This window comes from Thermobia domestica, chromosome 3 (assembly GCF_964235325.1).
Source record: "Thermobia domestica chromosome 3, izTheDome1.hap1.1, whole genome shotgun sequence".
Taxonomy (NCBI): domain Eukaryota; kingdom Metazoa; phylum Arthropoda; class Insecta; order Zygentoma; family Lepismatidae; genus Thermobia; species Thermobia domestica.
Window position 1 is genome coordinate 271,143,235 of NC_137456.1, and position 21,516 is coordinate 271,164,750.

The 21,516-nt window shown below is 35.0% G+C and overlaps 1 protein-coding gene across 1 annotated transcript in view; it reads left to right on the plus strand.

Moving 5' to 3' along the window:
• LOC145681656 (uncharacterized) overlaps window positions 1-21,516 on the plus strand; it is a 202,247-nt gene that overhangs the window by 139,537 nt on the left and 41,194 nt on the right. The window contains exon 4 of the mRNA XM_081753280.1: window positions 8,746-8,831. Coding sequence (XP_081609406.1) covers window positions 8,746-8,831 — 86 coding nt within the window. The remainder of the gene's footprint in view (window positions 1-8,745; window positions 8,832-21,516) is intronic.

Consider the following 21,516-nt stretch of genomic DNA (forward strand, 5'->3'; position numbering starts at 1 on the left):
ATTATTTCTAGCAGTAGGGGTAATAGTGGAAGACGTTAGGAATAATTGCTAGGAAACAATTAGGTTTCAGGCACATTTATGACCCATACTAGGATCTAAGCCTTATCCTTATGTATTCATGAATTGTTTGCCAACCACGTTACGTTCTCCTACAGAACGAATCAAGGTTGTAGAGAGACATGTGACGTCATATTGCTAGTACAACATTCCCACTGCGAAGAAAGCCGTTTCCACTCTAACCCGTAAGACCGAAAGAAATTGAGTATTTTTCATTTTATTGCACATCAGAAATATGAATATTGTTGTTTGGTAGAAACGACTTACCGCAGCGGAACTCGAACCCAGGAAACCTGCATTATAAAACGAGTGCTCACGCCACTACGCTAAGACTGCTATGCTAAGTAACAGTCAAAAAACATTCGTGTATATAGCAAATTGCACACGTTTCTAGAATATCATCAGAATGAAAAAGATATGATAATATCCCACTTTGGATTAAAGCCTAACTATATAGCAAAAGTCATTTTATTTGAGTTTGCAATTTGGCCGTGATGATCAGGCACACATAATTACATCGATTTTTAATATAATCATGGTGTCCCAAAAGTCCCTTACCACCCCTATTAAAATCCAAATGGATGTACGTTCAGCAAATTTGATGTGGCAGGTGAACTTGAGGGTTAGGGGGACACTTTTTGGAGTAGGTTACGCGAACCGCCGCCATCTGGTGCCGCCATCTTGAATTTAACTTTTTGTTACAAACGCTACTTGTGTGATGTGATACATGACCACAGGCTAGAATTTCACCAGAAAACCGAATCTGAAGTTAAAACGCATTCATCTTTATGTGGTAAACAGTTACCCACAATTGCAGGTGTGAATTTAACTGCGTTTCTTTTGTGTTGCAGGTTGTGAATCATGCCGTTAGCGAGAACCGAAAACACCCACATCATCAAAATATGGGACGGGTGGAGTGACCGCGCAGTGGCAGCCGATTTCAATGCGCGTCATCCACAACGAGCACCTGTAGCATGTTGCAGTGGCACGGTTATTGACCAAATTCGAAGAAACGGGAATAGTTGTGGATAGACCCCGTAGTGGACGGCCAAGGACAGCCACGAACAAAGAAACAGCTACTACCGTGCTGCCCTCCTTCTCGAAGTCGCCGCAGCGAAGCACACGTCGTTTAGGAATGCAGTGTGCCGTGGGTCACAGTTCAGTGCACAAGGTTATCCAAAGGTATAAGTGGCATCCATATAAAATGCAATTGCAGCAACATTTGTCGGAAGATGATCCGAATAGTCGCGTAGATTTTTGCGAGTGCGCTATTGAGCAATTGAGGATAAATCCGCAGTTCGCTATGCAGATACGTTTTTCGGATGAAGCCCATTTCTACGTAAATGGTGAGGTCAATAGGCAAAACATGCGCTATTGTTCCCGTGACAACTCCGCTTGGACAGATCCCTCGAAAATAACCGGTGCAGGGAAAACTATGGTATGGGCTGGCATATGGGGAACAAAGATCGTCGGTCCGTTTTTCATTCCAGGAACGTTAAAAGCAGACTGATACCTCGCGATGTTGCAGGAAAACATAATGCCGGCTCTGATGTCCGAGGATGCTACCTTGCCCAGGTTCTTCCAACGAGATGGTGCAACTCCCCATTATGGCATACAGGTGCGTCAGTTACTGGATGAAAAATTCCCTGGGACGTGGTTTTGTCGACGTGGACCAGTGGAATGGCATGCCCGATTACCAGACTTAACCCCCCTTGACTTCTACCTCTGAGGACATCTGAATGCCATGGTGTATGCTGTGAAAATTCGTGTATACGGTTTTCGCCATCTGGAACAACGTATCATGACTGCCTGTGAACAAATATCCCCAGAAACCTTAATAAGTGTCCATAGCAATTGGCAGAAGCATTTGAACACGTGCATTGCCCAGCACGAACAACATGATGAGCACTTTATGTAATACGAAAGTCACACCTGCAATTTTGGATAACTGTTTACCACATAAAGACAAATGCATTTTGACTTCAGATTCGGTTTTCTGGTGAAATTCTAGCCTCTGGTCTTGAAACAGGCACGTAGCCAGGATTTCCTGAAGGTGAGGTCCGTGACATGAAATACTGCTGTCATCACACCAGAGGCTCCATCATTCAACACTGTTTTACTGGAACAAATATTGGTTCGTTTAGCGAGGATTTCGTAACGCGGGGGAGGGGCCTTACATGAAATTCTGAAGGACCAGGAGCTCGATGAATCTAAACAACTTTTGTATCAACATATATTAATTTGTTAGAACAATAAAATGAGGATATGTTAGTAAGTATTTTAATAGCAAACTAATAACTATGAAGAAATCTCGAGTAAAATAGTAAAAAAAGTAGGATTTTACAATATTTACGTCCTTCCTCTGTTCACTCAAATATAACAATTTTCCTTTCATTGAGACCTCAACTGTTATAACAACTACATATTCACTATTATAAAAACTACATAAAAAGTACTTGCTCAATAATATCTTGTAAAATTTTACACTATCTGTGTTCCTTTCTCTGTTGAATGAGATGTTAACATATTTTTTTTTCACATAAAGTTTTGTTTTTATTATTCCGTCAACTACTGTCTGTTCCAAATGACAGGTTAAAGGAGCAGTAGAAAATTGTTTTTGAAATAACATGTTTGATACTACAATGATGCGATGACGAAGAATTATGATAAAAAAATGTCCAACCTCTTACACAAGGGCACTATGCTTTCGGAAGCTTGAAATCTCCCTGACTAGTAGCAGAAATTCTGACAATTTCGTAACTTTTCTAGGAATTTCAAATTCCCTGACATTTCCAAGATATCTCGCTCACCTCGCCACCATGTATTGCAAGTAATACAAATTCCCTCATAAGAAAGAGTAACCAAAACCTTCTTGTAGATTTTTTTTAATTTTTAACGCTGATCTTTCTATTTCTCATTTTGTTTTGTTTCATCCTTCCTTAATTTTTTTTATGGGGAGAAATATTGTAAGGGTTAAAGTCTCCCCCTGAAATACTATAAGATACGCCATAGGTAGGAAACGGTTAATGTTAAAATAGCGTACTTTTACGAATAGATAGATGACCTAAAAGTTAGTATCAATACAGTGAATTTCGCGTGTGTCCTGCTTCTACTCTTAAAAGTTCAAGTTCAAAGACTGAACATTGCGCACTCTAGCGTGGCACAAACAGAAACACAAACGAGCAATTGCATGCTATGAACATAAATAAAAACACAATCGTCTATTTACTGTTTACTTTTGATGTGCCAAATTTGAAGCAAATCGGATGGGGATAATTGTGAAACACTTATTTCATTAATTTTACACACAATTTCATTCGCCTCGATCCCTTCTTCCTGCACTTCTACGATAATACTTGCTTTCTTGGGACAAGGTCTTGGCCCTAACACTGCATCTCCACACAAACTAAAAATGGATGTTCCCTTACTTTCTGTGTATTGCCGGTACAAATGTTTCGTTGAAATTTTCCATATCTTTTAGGCACTTCTGACGTATACTAATTAGCCCTTTTGCTAATTCGTAATCAAAGGTTTGGAAGGGTTTGCGCCCCACCCAACTGTTTTTTAAAGGAAACTAGGAAACACAAATTAACCCATTTTGCGTATTGGGGAGGGGTTGTATAAAACGGGGACATGGTGTTTCCACATGATTGGCGCTGCTTACAGCGGCAAGGCTATGCATTATTGTTCAAGGCAACGATTACCCTATTTTGGGCAGGAATAAAAACAACTGTACAATTAGTGTGGATGTGTATTGCTCTAAAGTTTTTGGCGAAATATTTTTCGATGTGTCGCCTTTCTACTGTTTGACTTACTCCCTGATTACGTGTAGAAATAAATTTGCTAAATACACTAATCTATTCATTAGATTTAAGCTATTGTTTACACGTTTCACTTATTTGGTTATATAACCTATGAGCATAGGGAAGCCATGTTTTTCCATGTATGTCACATTCTGCCAAAACGGGGACACAGAAGATAGTACAAATTGGGGACGTCCCCATTTTAGACGACATGTAACATCATTACAATTTACTTGTAGTTCGCGTATTACAGTCCGCTTGAGGCTGCGTATTACAGTCCAGCACATACTAACACTAGAAGAAAGTCTTTTTGGCCTGACACTAACCGATTTACGTTGTCTTGCGTTCGAGTTAACTCAAGCGAACCGTATTTCCCACTCGTTTAACAGGGACAAGATAATTGCTGTTATATACACATTAAACAGAGATGCATTTACTTATTACTTATTCACTCTATCTGAGAAAACCGAAACACCATGCGGATCCACAACAACTGCTGAACTTTCTCAATTTTCTACCTCTGTGCACATTTGTGTCCTGCCACCAGCTGGAGAGCTATCTTAACACTCCACGTATGCGGCTGCCACTTCTCCGACATAAAAATGTTAAACCTTCTCAACCCTCAATTTCTGGGATTAATTGGGATCCGGTGGAAAGTTTTTCAAGTTTTCGCATTTCATCAAAATTGCTCATTCCTTCACCTAAAGAGCTGAACAGAGTTAAGAAACATAAAAATAATAAAAGAAGGGGTAAGACAGTAGTTCTCACTTCCTCACCATACAAAGTTGACTTAGAAGCAGAAGAAAAATGGAAGGAAGAAAATAAGAAAAATCTACAGAAAGTTTGCTAAATAAGGCTAATCCTAGAATCTACTATTAAAGAACGAAAAGTGAGCAAGCGTATTAAAATGAAAAGTGAGATCTTGTCTGATAAGGGTTATACTCTTAGAGATCCGAAATCAAAGAAAATTAAACTCAAGATGGAAACAATACTATCTTCATCATCGGAAGAGGAAGATAACTCTGATGTGGTTTGTGTTTTTTGCAACGGACTCTATAGTCATTTAAAAGCAAAAGAAGGATGGATTAGGTATTGTGGCTGCAATGGGTGGGCACACGATGCCTGTTCTAACGTGGACGAAAAGAATGATATATCTGTTTGTGACTTTTGTAGCACGTAAAGTTTAAATTGTTGCTTACAAGACAAAAGTATTTTATTTGTAATTAGTTTTATTTAGTACGAAAATCTCAATTTTTTGGATTCAATTATATACAAGATATTTGTAAACTAGATATGTGTATAAGATATAACCAAGTTGTATACAAGATGTAAAAAGTTTTAAGCAAGATATTTGTAAGTTTTGAAAGTATTTGGTAAGTTTTTAAAGGCAACCCCATTTTACCCGACTAGTAGTATAAAACGGGGACTTTCACCCTTTTTCAGTTTCCCTTATTTTTTGTTCAAATAAACGTTCTTATGATACAAAAAGGCCTGTTTCATGGTAGCCAACATTCCACTAAATGTTTTGATTTACATCTAGCAATTTTATCAATGATAGTTTTGGTTTTATGTACTAAAATAAATAAGGGTCCCCACTTTGTAAAAATTTCCCCTACTATATCTGTGAAGAATTACATTCACTTCATTCCACTTCTTCTTGCCTTGAAGAGGTCAATTTTTGGTGGGGCTTTTGCACTCTAAAACAACTTTTCCTTAGAAAATGAAAAAAAAAACAAATGTTCGTTTCCTGTTTGCGAATCGCTCTACGTTCCAACTCTTCATGACCTTTAGAAACTTCTAACATAGTGTTATTAGCAATTTTGATATTTGATGATCAAATGTTTTCCGGAGTCCGTTCCCACCCAACCGCTGTTTCCAGTAAAATATGAAACACACATTCCTTTATTTTGGGTCTAGAATATCTGTGCACAGTTTCGTTCGGTTCAGTCCCTTTTTGATTTTCGGGTATCATATTGCAAACTGTTGGGTGTTTTCCCCCTAAAACCATTTGCGCAGAAAATAAAAAACACGTATTCCTTTATTTTTTTGAGTATTGTTCCTACACAAAGTTTCGTTGAAACTCTTCATGTCCTTTAGACTCTTCTGACATACTGTCATTAACCCTTTTGATATTTCGTGATCTTTGCGTTTAATGTTCCAGGATTATGTCTGTTAGGTTAATAGAGACCATGATTAAAGCAAGTGTATTACGATGGACGAATTACTGGAAGGAGGAAATGGGTGTAAATTTGATTGTCCCAAGGAAACGCACGAGCACGATGTTGTCCACGTCAAGATTACTTGCCTTGGGAACGAACCAAGTATCCCAATATCAGATCAGAGTTGGAGTGGGTCGGTGGATCAAGTGCGTCGAGTTTTCTGAGTGGGTCAGTGGGTCGTGGGTCGATAGTATGTGACCCACTGTGACACACAATCCACCATGACCCACTCTGATCTACCGACCCACTCTAGTTACTGCACTGTAAACAGTATCTTCTGAACAGTATATTTCTTTTCGCCCTTGACCGTAGTCATAGGAACTAAATACAAGTTTCTGATTTTTTGCAGTTTGCGATTGTCCAAACATTCTGGTGTATATATTGTGTATTATAGTAATAGAAGAAAATTGTCACTTTCTTGGAATTAAATAAGAAGAGAATTGAAGAAGCAGATGAGGTTAAATTAATATCATGGCAGTCTAGGTGGAACAAAACGAGCCCTGTGGGGCTTCTAACCCGTTCCTACTACCACCACTACTACTACTACTAATCTTACTACTACTATTACTATACTATGGATTCGTGTAGCAAAACTACACGCGTAATGTAAGTAAATCACTTTTTTGAGCATTATTCATCTTATTTTAATGAAAAAAGTGTTATGAAAATTTTAAAAATAAAATATAAAAATAAACAAATTCCTTGGCCCGGGTTTGAATCTTCACCAAAAGCAATTATAATTACGAGCTCATTACGATAGTACACTGGACCACGAAAACTGCCAGTAATAGCGATAGGGTTTCTGCTACGTGGCGAGAAAAGGATAACTAACCAGAACCGCGTATTTAGCTCCTATGAGTAGAGTCGAGCGTGATATAAAAATATTCTTCTGAACATTGCTGAACTTGTCTACGTTTTACTTTCAAGGCCTCCATTACCCTTCCTTTTTCATTTGTTTCTGTTAACTTAAATCAGATGAGCATGTTTAAGTAAAAAGGGAACTTCAGGTATTTTTGAACATTGATATTTGAAATTACAATAATAGCCATAGGACTTATACTACTACTTGGCTTTCAAGACACACAGGCTGTGAGTTTTCAGAGGAGCTAACTACTGAAAAATAAATTTTTGAATCACTATAATATATATATTATTATATAAAAATGGATGTAACTATGTGTGCCTTTTCATCACGGCCAAATTGCAAAGTCAAATGAAATTACTTTTGGTATATAGTTAGGCCTTAATCGAAAGTGAGATGTTATCATATCACTTTCATTATAATAATATCCTAAAAGATAGTGGGTATGATACTTCACGTGAGCTTAGCAGGACCACATTATTTATCATTTTTTACGAATTTGAGACACTTTTTTTATTTTGCATGAACTTGAACTCATTATTTTTAATATATATAATACGCATTTGAATGATAATAAAAATATGATTCAAAACTTCTCTGAACAACCCTATGTTCTTTGACGTGTTAAACATTTAATATTTCGTTTTTCTCCGCACAAACTCTTCCTAAATAGTTTCAGTATATTAAGGATTGCTGACTTGCGTTTTATATAAGCAGTGTGCTCCACTTTAACAACTAGGCAAGGTGTAATAAATACCGAGATTTAAACCCTGGCAGTACCTTGACAGTTCATGTTTAGTACCTAACAGCTTTATCCGCATGTCTCTAGAAAAGTTAATAGAAAAAATACCACCTTCTTTCTCAGGATCATATCATTTAAAAATACTATCTCAAAAATCATGATTTTCATGAAAATAATTAATCTAGAACATACTATACGTAGTATTTTAAGATATATATGACTGTGATATTAAAATACTATGCTCCCTCATCAGTAGCTCATTCGCAGGTTTAGTCGAAAGAAAGTACTATCTGAAATAGCTGTTCTTTGCACAGGGAGAAGACGTTTTAGATGCAAAATATTTGAAAGTAAAGAAAAGAGAAAAATATATAAATAACGTATAGTATTCTTGTTAATTTGATGAAGTAAATAAATAAGCTTTGGATTTTCCCTATAGCTTTGAGTTAATTAATAAATAAACGATGAACAGCAACACCTTTGAACTCCTCAGTCAATTTTCTTGGGAACTGATATATCCATTCTTACCCAGACTTGGACTAAAATCTCATAGAAACTCTTCCAATTAGGCTTAGCTTTCCCGAAAACTATGCATTCAACACCAACATCGATAATTTTAGATTAACATTTCACCTTTGATACCTCTTTTATCATTGCTCTCTTGAAACGGAAATTGGGCGAATCTTATAATAGAAATAAATCACATCTTTTTATGTGGATAAACAACCAATCCATTGGAGGTATTTATCCTGTGGTGTTATGTAAGTCTTCATGACAGACATGTAATATTGCTTGGATGGATAAGGTTATTTAACCCTTCTAATCTTTTACATTTTCAAAAATAAAAGCAAACGGCATTATTCGATTAAATTTGGTCAACATCTATATATGTACGAAATGATTGGCACTAGTTGAATCATTGCGAAGCAAAATGCTGATGACACACACGCGCAATATTTTGTTACTATTAAAAATTTAATATAATGTATGTCAGTTATTTGGTTTACTTTCTATTTGCATTTCTTAGTATGTGATACCTAACAAATATTTTTTTCTAATTTACAGGTCTTATATCATTGATCTATTTCACTTGGGGAACCTTAGGAATAGTGGTAATCTCCAGTTTTATTCTCATTTATTGTGCGTGTGCGGTAAGGCATTTTATATCGTATCTGTTCTATAAAAAATAGCAATACAAGACAAGACACAAGTAAAATTCAATCCTAAATCCAACTAAGGTTCAATAATGCTTATTTAAAGCATAGACTTCATTTTTTAAGTTTATGTACATGCAAATTAAACACATTCTGGGAAAGTATATTTATTCGTAGATTGCTGATGATGATTGGTAAAAATGGTCCATGTTAAATTTGTACTGGAGTGACGTGACTGAAATGTTCGACTTTCAATTTAGTCAGTAACTACCTTGGTAAAAAGACAATGGATGTGCAGGTGTCACTACTAACTTCAGAAATTATGTGTATGTTCAGAAGATAACTGTGCGCGCTTATTCAGTGACGAGGCAGTGCATTGTTGAACAGGGTCATGTGGAACGCATAATGGTGAACATACATTTTAAGTGGTTTCCGTTTACGAGTTTAAACTTGCACATTCTGCACATCTAGACACATAAAGCTGTCTAATTGCATATGGACCTAGGGTTGTTAATTACTGCGGCATCCGCTATTTGATTTTTAATATTACGAGGTAATGATACAATATTCAATAATGATCTTCACGACTACTAACCAGCAGTGTAATTTGATTAGCAAATCAGGAACACTATGCTAGAAGATCCTTACGAAAGTATTAGTGCAGATGTAGAGAAATTACGCATATATGGAACAGCAGTATTGGCCTACGTGCACGTTATTCAGACAACTGACAATAGAACATCAGGGGATAGGATCATATAATATCATGTTATTTCCTTCAAGTTCGGCAGGGATATGTTGGTCTACTACTAGAGAGTAAGGGAAGATACATAGGACAACCAGTTTAAACCATAAATATGTTCGGTTATAGGATCGGAAGTTAGTAAAGGACCGAAGCATTCAAGTTCACAAGATTGAGTGGTCTTTACCGTCCCCTTCTTTGCATAACTAATTTTCAAAAATTCATATTTCAGAGTATTCCTTTATGTCTATTTAAGGCTCTCAAATGAAGAACTCATGCTTTTCGGTTATATAATTATATAAACAAATTTATTCTGTACTATGAATATATGCATGTTGATGCTATTCTCCAAGACTTTTGTTGGCTCAATACTTAAATATGGGATTAAAGCATGTACATCTTTCTTTTCGATTGTTCAATTTTATGTTTTTGTATGGTTAAAAATTGTCACAAATATAAAGTATAGACACGCTGGGCTTATATTTAGCTATTTCTATCACTGTCATAACAGGTAAGTTACTTGGTGCAACTAACAAGGAGACTTCCGGAAGCCTAACTCACCGATTTTAATGAAACTTACTTGTAGAACACCGAAAAATAATCGACACATATTTCTTGTTCCGATAATGGTGCAGGTTGAGGAGTAAAAATCACCCTTTGAACACTTTACAAAAATATATGCTAATAATATATGCAGAAGCTAAAACAGTAATGCATTAAGTTAATAATTATGTACGTGTGTGATTTGTTATTATGTTTCGATGTTCATTTTCCTTCGAACTATGGACTTTGCAAATGTATCACTGACTGTTGGTAGCGACTCCTACTGAATCCCGTAGAGATATGTTACCATTTCCTAAGCCAGTTATCCCCGGAAAATTTAACTAAAATTTTGCCCAAAGAAGATCTTTCAGAGCATCTTCCATCACAACTCGCAGCTCGGCATCCGGGTCTTCAGTCTGTCATCTGCAACCAGCCAGAAATTTTGCAAACCACAAATCACCGACACAAAATGTAATACTACAAGTTAAGTTGGCAATGATGACGACTGAATAAATGTTTTCTTCAGCATTCTAATGTTTGTGCTTCCAATTGTGCTAAGAAAACCCTTGGATCTTGGATCTTTTACAGCTGTAATATTTTATTATAAACTGATAACATTTCATATACTGCTCTCTTTACTTTGAATATATCAAACACATTTATAACATTTACCGTATTCTTAACTACATAAAACTGGAAGGTTAGATTTCTCATTTCTGCTTAAAATAAAAATATTATTTTCACGGCTTGTGTATTTTATTTACAAATTAGCTTATAACTTGGTATAAATTTCTTAGTAAAAAGTGACGAAAATGAAAATTTTATAAACAATATTATCCTTGAAATCAGGTATTGAAAATTTCTACAGTATAATTTTTCAATTTACACATTCATTGTCAACACACATGCTTCATGTACGTTATTTCAGATCAAAATATTATTTGGAATCATTATATTGATACATTCACAGTATTTCTTATGATTTCAGAGTAAATTTTTTAAAAAATGAAACAAAGTAGTTACACCAAGCAAGGAAAATCTTCAGTTCACAGTAAATATTTATATAATGGTAGATTAGAACTTTTCATTTATTTCCTTAACTTTCTTGCTCGTCTTGAGTGTCAGACTGCATGGTTACGAACGGCTGGAGGTTTTATGCATTCTTTGCAAATCTCACATAGCACGGGATTTTTTTACTTTATGCCATGTCCATTCTCATATTAATCTAACTCTTACACACATATGACATACAAGAAGGACTCACAAAACATTCCTAACGTACAACTACCAAACCTACTCTAACGTAAGCTAAAGGAAACTAACTTAACCAAATAAACAAAAAATACATAGACATATTAATCGAAGTTTACATTTAAAAGGAAAATCACATTCCTAGCCACCACAGTTTCTCACCCAAGACATATATCTGATCTCACCAGCTGTTTCTTTTTTTGAAGATTAATCAGACATAAACATTCAGAATCACATTACTAATGTAATGAATCTGGAATTCATTAATTAATGGGATCATAAAATAATACAGATATTATCAGAAAATAGTGGTCGAGAAAGAACCATCGAAAAAAATCGAAGTTTATCAGTATATTGAAACGCACCCATAAAACGCACCCATAATCGTGCCGTCATGCAATAAGAAGAAAATTGATGCAATAAGAATTCACATAGATTTCATTTTTTAGCTATTCCAGACTACACTCCAAAAATGAGAATTAAAAAAAATATGAAAAGAAAAAAAGCAGTACTTTTATACCTGAAATAACACTAATTTTTTGCTAGGTTACAGGGCCTGAAACAAGGTGCAATTTTGGGAAATTACGTACACGGAGTACGAACGCTTGTTACGTACGTACGTTTGCTATTATTACGATAACCGAAATCGATAACAAACCCTCCCCTTCATTGATTGGATACGGTACGCATTATAAATGCATATAATCGCAGTTCCTATGGAAAGGTTGAAGTAAATCAGCATATCATATCGAAGACATACATCCAATAAATTCACAGTATAATAATCTATTATATATATATATAATTTCGAGATTTCCGGTGCCAAGAATGTCGGTTCATTTCTTAACTTGAGAACTAGCAGTAGGTCATAATCAAAACAAATTGACTTACTAGAAATTTATTTGAAAATGATTTTACCCTATAAATTTTAGATCAATTTGTGCCAGAATGCTGGATGAACTCCATCACAGAACTTCCAAAAAATCAATCCTTCAGTTGTTGTATATCTTGCTGTCTTCTTCCATCACAACATGGCGGACAAAGCCCAATCTACAGCTAATAGAAACTCATTTCAGCATTCACCTTTTCTGTCATCCACATAACAGCACACCGGAACTTCAACTTTCTCATTCTCACAAAGGACGAACCATTAATCACTAACTTTCACATTAGTTTACTGAAAATAACACTGTTTTCTCCATTTAGTTTTTCTTTAATTTTGAGGCAAAAGAAATTTCTGTGTCTGATTGCTGATGCTCCTTGTGGTTAAAGACAAAGGGAACGTGGAAGAAAATCACTAACTGGTTGGTTAAATGACGTAATAGAAGGAAAAATCTTGATATCTAAACATCAAAAATCAGAAGATTTCCTGTATCAAAATCTCCTTGAAAATAAGGTGAAAAACCACTGAAAACTGCTAAATACACTCTTATTAACTAAAATTTAATCAATATTATTTATTGAATAAGCAAAAATCTAAAAAATAATATTTTTACATATATGTTTATGGAATGTTTACTTCAATATTATTCATTTGAAAAAAATATTAAAATTTTATGATTAGTTCTATGGCGCAAGAAATAATTTCTGCATAGATAATTTCTGCATAATTCAAAATTTTTACTACTATTAACAAAATATAAATATATACAGGGTGTTCTAAAGCTCTCGGACCATGATACATTATACCAGGGTATAATGTAACAAACGTTAGGGGTGGTCTCCAAGCATAGATAGACAGCAATCATTTAATGTAGAACAAAACATAATGCTTCCCGTTTGTAGGACAGCTGATTCAGAATCTGACTTCAAAATTAGAAAATTCAAAATGACGGATCCAACATAGTGATTACAATTACAAAACATCTTCTGGTTGAAACGCTCTACAGTTAGCCAAAAAGAATTATAGTTGCACGAGTTATTGCAAAGAGTTTGCACAGCTATTTGAAATCCCTATCTGTCTTTATTTTAATCGGATGTTTGATTAAAGTGAATATCTGCACCTCTCACTAAAGCGTTTACAGGGACACAAACAGTAGACCATACAGCTGCTTTTAATTTCTGCATATGATGTTTTGTTATTATCGCTGTTAATTGTTTTGCTGGAGAAGAATGGAACACTTGTCCGTATAGTTCAAAACTACTACTTTCAATCTGTAAATGTCCTTGTAAGAACATCTAATTCAGGAAAATTAACATCAAACCTTCTGAGATCATGGTTTGAAAAGGTTTCTCTCCCAGAATCTAATGCAAAGTTTATTTTGATATCAGATTCGTAGAGTGGGTACAATTCATAAACTTTTGAACCTAATTTACGAACGAAAGAGTATCTCAAAATAGAAATCATTCTGCAGGAGCAACTGGTATGATTCAGGCTAATGATGTGTTGGTCTTTAGGCCGTGGAAAAATTCATGAGATGTGCATCTCATATTGTCCTTCTCCACAAGTATAATATAAAATTATATGTCCGTAATAATATAATTAAGATTGAACCACTGATTCATAACCGGTTTTCTTCTCCCAGATTCGCTAATCCTAATACATATGCGTGGCACAAAAGGAGTTGGAAGAAAAATTACCTGAGTTCGTAAAGCCCGTAACATTTTGTTCGAAATATTGCGGTGCACATTGCGATTTGTTCACAGTTATTTCCGTAATAAGGTTCGTTATCTAAACAATGTTTACGCATTACACATTTTTTTTTACGAAATTCCAATACTGTAAAACGTTTTCTCAATAAATTCATAATTGTAACAATTGAGGATTATGAAGTACTGAAATAGTTAGAGACGAAAAGACTCATTATATATAAGCACCCCGATTATTGAGGGGTGTAGAGGCTCACTTTAATGAAGTATCTCTTTAGAATAAATACAGAAATGAGTTTCCAATCAATCTGTTACCTCCTCGCAGTAACTCGTGCCAACTACAATTAATCTTGTTTAACTGCAGTCAATTTCAAACCAGAAAATGTTTTTAATTATGGTTACCATATTGGATCCGCAATTTTGAATTTTGTAATTTTCCCATCAGATTTTGAATCAGCTGTCTTAAAAATTCCCTGGCAATATGATTTCTTCTACATTAAATGATAGTTTTGTCTATACTTATGAGACCATCCATAACGTTCAAATGGTGGTTTTTACACTTAAACCAGCACCATTACCGAAATTAAAAGAAATACTTGTCGATTGGTTTTCGATGTTCTAAACACCCCTTATCTCTCCATCACTCAAAGTTTTCTTTCTCATCTTTTTCGTGTGTTCTTGCATAAAACCTTGTGATCAGTATTTGAAGCATAATCATTGCTTTGATTATTGTGAGTTAAATAGTTCCATAATCATCATATCTCTCTGCGTTAGGTACAAGTCTCTCATAAGGAAAAGGTTCGGACATTCTCCTGATCATTCATACAGACTGTGAACAATTCTTTCCTGTACTTGTCTCCTATTATTCCTGAATTCGATAGGTATATCTATCCCTCCTGTCTTTCTATTCCTGATCCCAGATTTGTCTTCTAGGTGTAGTTCTATTGTATATATTATTATATGAATGGATACAAAGTTCAATTCTCTTTCATGCGATACAGGCCCCGAGATACAATCCGGTCAAATTTTGCCAGGGAGCGCGTAATTAACACAACATACAATTGGGAATATCATGTCAAAAGATGATAGTAAATTTTAGGTCTACAATGTTTCACAAATATTGCAATATTTCTGTACGTAGAGTGAATAATGGTCTGGAATCTACACCTTGACCAATTTATTTATAAAAATACAAAATAATCTTTGTGTTTTGCAAATCGAATACATGAGAATCTCCCTTATGACCAACGGTGAAGGAAGTAACATTTCATACACGAAATCCTTCGCACATGGCAGCCATCTGGGTGTCTTGTACCGACTTCAGGTGACGGTCCTATGAAACCTCCTCGGCTCTTGGCAGCCTCGTGAGTTATGGTTTGTCTTGAGGAATCCCCTTCACTTCAGAGCAGCCTCCAGGAATGTTAGGATAGGTAGAGCCCGTTAGCCCAGTAAGAGAGTTGTTTTGGTACGCGATCAGTGATTAATTGATAACTTCTTTCTTCGTGGTTCCTCTTTTGTAGGCAATTTTCAGGTGGCTCGTCCTCTTTCGGCTCCCATCATGTTGATCTTTGTGTCTTCCTGTTCAGTGTATCGTCTGCCTTTTTATAAACATTAGCATGTGTTGTACATTAACATGTGCTCATGTTGTGATGTGGGGATCCTTGCAATATGGATACCATGAAGAGACACTCAAAAAAATTTTCGAAATGTGCTTACGTTTCTCACTTAAAAATTTTCATACTTGGTAAATGTCAAGGATAATACTTGGTAAATGTTAGGATCTTGCATTCATCTCGAAGTTTGGCAAGAGGTATTTATCTAAGTTTGAAAATTGCCAAAAATAAGTGTTAGTAAATCGTATGAGTAATTTTCGTAACTACTTAGGTATTTCCGTACATAAAACTCTCAAAATTTGGAGATGGATGCATACATTACAAATACCTAAATTTGGGAATTGTCAGAGATAACATTTGATAACTGTCAAAAATTTCGCTCAACCTTTCGCTCAACACCAAATCTAATACTTTACATTTTTTCTCTTGGACTAAGGTATATACATTTGTAGGCTACTATGAGCCATTTTCGTTCTTTCAAGAATAAAAATTTAATAAAAATATAAATTTAAATAATACGCATTGACACGTACTTTAGGTGTTTATTTAATTAGGCTTCTAAAATGTAGTTTTAATCTTATATGCTCGTATGGCTGGATACAGAACCATTTTTTTATAGTTTATCAAACATTAATTTTCACTTGTTTAACTTCGGGAAACGTATTTTGCTTAGGATCATTCTTTGGAGCCCTGTCAACCAGCATTATCTAGCTGAGGAGAAAATTCTGAGTTCAAATGCAAGAGTAAACATTGGTCACACTTTTATTTTCTGTGTTCTTTCTAGCATATGCCCACACCTAAATATGTACTGTATTTTAATATATTTTCGAGTCGTACCTGCAGAATTGACTAACTGGCGTATTCACACCATGACGTTTCCGAAGAACAGGAAGAAACTCGAGCAGAATATTATGCATTTTATACCTGTGCTCTTCGCTGAATAGATGCATGTTTAGCTTTGTAATTTTGATTACAGATAATCAAATTTGTCTATTATCGTATGTACACTTATTGGGCCAACTACTATCAGATTAGTACTAATTGGTTGTCAAATGCGGATAGTTTGTTATATTTACGAATTTTTGTTGTTGCATGGACTTCTTTACAGGAGTGTTTTAATATTATGTTTTTTTATACGAGTAAAATATTGCATAATGAGACATCTCACTCTAATATGCAAGTATCCTATCTCATGCTAATGCATAACTCAGGATTCATGCAGCTTTTCTAAAAAAATCCATATGAATCTAAGGTAATTTCTTTAACTCATTATATTTTTCACTAATAAACTTTCGTACTTGATTTCTGGTCAGTAACACACTTTGGGTTGATGAAAACTATATCAGAACGTTGTGATTTAAAGAAAGATTTGTGTTTGTGTTCTATCAACTGGTGAAAAGTTTTCGACTGGGTCAAACGGACGAAACTTGTAAAAATACTGTACTTAAAAAAATTAGGGTTAACTGGAGAGATCGATGACTCATTAGCAACCTGTGCATAGGCCAACAAATGAAGTTGCGCTTGAATGAAGTCGAAACTAATGTAATGGAGATTGGGAGCGGAGTCAGACAAAGATGTAGTATATCACCCCAATTATTGAACATTGACAGTGAATGTTTAATGAAGGATGTCTAATGGGAATTAGGGTTTCAAGATTTCAAGACAGAATATTAACTAAATCAGATCTGCGGATGATACAGTTATTGTAGTTACAAACGAAAAAGGACTACAGGAGATGGTAGACAAAATAGTTGATACTGGGAACCATATGGAATGAAAACAAATATTGTAAAATCGAAAATCGTGAGGATGTAACGTGGAACCGCACCTTACATATAATAGTAGAACAAAGATAACTTGAAGGGCCAATCACGTCATGTATGTGTCAAGTATTTTGACGAGAGACATTACTTTACCAAAAAAGATCAGGTCAAGAATTGCTATAGCTAAAGGACCATTCAACAGGATATGGTCACTCTTAACTATCAGGCTTAATATTGGTCTAAGAAGGAAGTTGGTCACGTCCTATCTGTATATGTAGCATTTGACTGTATGTTTCAGAGACTTGGACATTAAGAAAGTTAGAGAAGAAATATTTCGAGATCTTCGAACTGTGATGCTGGAGCAAGATGAAGAATATAAAAGGGACACAGAGAGAGATTAACAAATGAGGGTGTTTGCAGACGGATAGGAGAGAAGAGGACACTTCCTTCGTTCGAATTCTAATTTGATTTCGCGAAGAAATTGTCTTCTTTATACCGCCAGAGAAGAAAAGATGAAAGTAAACCGAGGAATGGGAATAAGAACAGAGCTGATCTATGGTTTCAAAACTACAATAAAATATTGAAGTTGAAAGAGGGTGATGAAGATCGTGCTGTGAAAAAGGATCTTCCGACAGGACGTATAAGAAACATTCCCAGACCGAAATATAAAACTAATAAAAGCTGTCATCAGTCCCAGGACCTGCCAAAGCAGAATACTTAATAATAATAATAATAATAATAATAATAATAATAATAATAATAATAATAATAATAATAATAATAATAATAATAATAGTAATAATAATAATAATAATAATAATAATAATAATAATAATAAAATCACTCTAAGTCCCTCAAGCATTTAAAGGAATTCTTCCCACTTATCTACACGTTCTGGCGGATGGGTCATACAGCCTTCATAATGTGCCAGGCAAATACAATGCAACTTGCTGAAACTTTAACCCATTACTCATTGTCAATGATATGATGATGTGAGATTTTATTTTTTAAGCTAGAATAAAAGGCATTCTGAAATGCTGAATGAGAAGAATTTTCTGCTTTACGTGTTGTGTTGTTAAGGTTGAACAACTTTTAGTCTGATATTACTTCCATTAACTTATCTTCTCTATAATATTTAAACTTTTGTTCCTCAAGTATCTTGGTTCGAGCCGCATATTTGTGATCCTATTTTAAGTTATATTTTCATAAATCCGGAGCATAAGCAAACCTGAATACCAATTAAACAATGATGCAATTCCTATAACATCTTTATTTAAAGTTGATTTGTTGTAAATATATTCACTTAATATATATTTGTTTAATTCTTGATTATAATATTTCAGTTTGGGAAATTTTCGGGATTGTGTACTCGTTGATTTTTTCACACACGAATTTCATAAAAGGTTATGTCCAAAGCATCTCCTAATATTTAGGGACAAAATTTAGTGGATATAAAATTTGCAAATAGTTTATACTTGTTTGAATAATCTTACATTGTGCTAATTTTAATCATTTTAGCACATATTTCATGTCTTTAAAACCGAATATTTTAAATTTACGATTTTAATTTAACGAGTCTACAGAAACGTATCACAATGTACGCATATCTCATGAAAGAATATTCTCCATGCATTTATCAATTTTTATTTTTGACTAATTGCTAGTTATTCGTGTGTGAGTCAATTGTGCACTGTTTGTAAAAACTTGAAGTGGGAGCATTAAGATACATATGTTCCATTATTAAAAATAAGTCACACATTTACCCAGTTTTATTTTGTGAAACTTTCGAAGTTGGAGGTGAACAATATAATGTCGTTTGCGAAATTTTGAAACGGTTAAAATATAGTATCTATACAAGACAAAAAGTCGCCTTTACCTATATTCTCAAATCCAGGGTTGGCAATGCGCATAACTAATTGAGGAAGTTTCAAGAGAGGCAAACTTGTTTCGTATATTAGCAACAGAGAAATATTTTAGTAGATAGGTTATAACAACATTTTTATATCAGAGTCTTAAACGTGGATCTCGTTTGCCTTAATACTGTCTTAATTATTATACTTCATAATATTACTTTAAATCGTATACAGGTTTCTTGTAAGTACAATCAATATCACAAGTATATCAATCATGACTAATATGACTCCATATCTGATCAACTTAGTTGATGTTGCAGAAAAAGTTGTTAGCAATTTGAAACTTTCATTTAAGACTAATCCAGGTACCAAAGTCTATATGAAGAGATGATCATTAATTGAATTACTCATGCTTTTCCTCTTCAACACAGAAACAGGTTAAATAACTTTCCTTAATAAGAGGAAAATATGGAAACGTTTCTCAAGTTGAGTATCTCGAGAGATGTTAATGTTTTTTCACAATCTAGCAAGAAGAAAAATATTAGATGTTATTTACTGCTTCCTGGCATTGCATCAAAACTTCCAGGAATTTTAGGTTTCGAGGTAATATAAAATATAATACTCTCAGCAAACTCATATCATGTATAACCATATACCCTACCTTAATTTATCAAATATATATGAAAGGCTTGTAGTGCAGAAGTATTGAACGAAATTGCCAAAGGACAGATCTGGTTTCGCGTCCAGCCCTATCAATTAATTTTCTTCAAACATTATTACAAGTTAACCAAACTGTTCTTTCCGTCTTTGATTCACATTAACCATGTTCTCACAAAGAGGAATAAAATGACACATATACGTGCCATGTGATCGGCAGTTACTATGGCCATCAACGTTCAATATTACCTGAATGAACGCACCGCTTCATTGGTTCCACAAATTCCATTCGGAGTTCCAGAGATGAGAACCTTTCAGATGAACCTCGCATTGGACGACTACATGTGTTGGATGACGAGCTCCTAACACAGTCATCCAGGAGGTGAGTAGTCTACGTGTGAAACACTTGCAGAATGGCTCCACTTTTTGTGAATCTGAACGGAATGGAACCCATACAATTAAAACAGCTGGGTAGCCAAGATATTATCGGCAACCACAAAGGAAACACGGCCAACAGATTGTTTGTCCTTGCTCACTCTGCTACTGAATACATCCATCTTTGATCGCTTGCTCACTGGTGACAAAAAGTTTGTCCTCTATGACATTTCCAAACATACCAGTTATGTCTTGTCCCTACTTGGCGCTTTTCCTCACTTCAGGACCACCTTTGCATCTATGAAAAGTTATGCTTTCTGTATGGTGGAATTGTCAATTGGTGCATTACGAGCTGGTTCTACCTGATCTTACTATCACTGCTGACCTTTACCCTAAGCAACTGCAAAGTTTGCACCGTTCACTGTAGCAGAAGGAGAGAGCATTAGTGCACGCCGAAGGTAACTACAATGCTTAGCGACATGTGACCAATATGATCCGGGAGACCCTTCAGCAACTTGGTTAGGAAACTGTGCCATATACCATATTCACTGAGCCTTGTGCCAACAGATTACGCACTGTTCCATTCTCTCGACGAATACGTCCGTCAGAAACCCTTCACAAAAAGAGGAGACCTGAAAAAACACACTCTCTAACTTCCTTGTATACATGATAATCGAGGTTAATATCAGCATATTGTGCAGCTACAAGAATGTTGGCCTAAGTTTTTGGATTCTAATAATTACTACTTCGAACCCTAGAGATACGTACGTCTACTGTATTGCTCTCTGTTTATTATTGCTTTAGACTGGAACTGGAGAATCTTATTCACACTTGCATCATATTCCAATTTGAATCATTCCTGGGTACATACAGCATTAACTTCTAGGTCCACGATGCATTTTCTCTGAGTTTATACTGTTTTAATGTTTCATATCTGCTTTCTTGAGTTTCTTCAAATCAATGGCAATTAGTATAGACACAAAAAATCTTTTGTCTATGATTTTTATACTGTTTGTAACGTTTCATATCTACTTTCTTGTATTTCTTCAAATCAGTGGCAATTAGAAGGACAGACGCAAAGCATCTTGAATCTTAATTCCTTACGCGCACAGTACCTCACTTGCTTAGCATCAGTTCTTCATTTAGTAATGCTCGTTGTGCTGGAAATCTTCCATATCAATATATTCTTTTAATATATACTTCTTGAAAATGGAATAATAATGGCTCGTGAAGGAGAAACGATTCATTACTCTAGTGTACTCTTTCAAACGATGCCCAAATCGCTTCAAGTTTAGG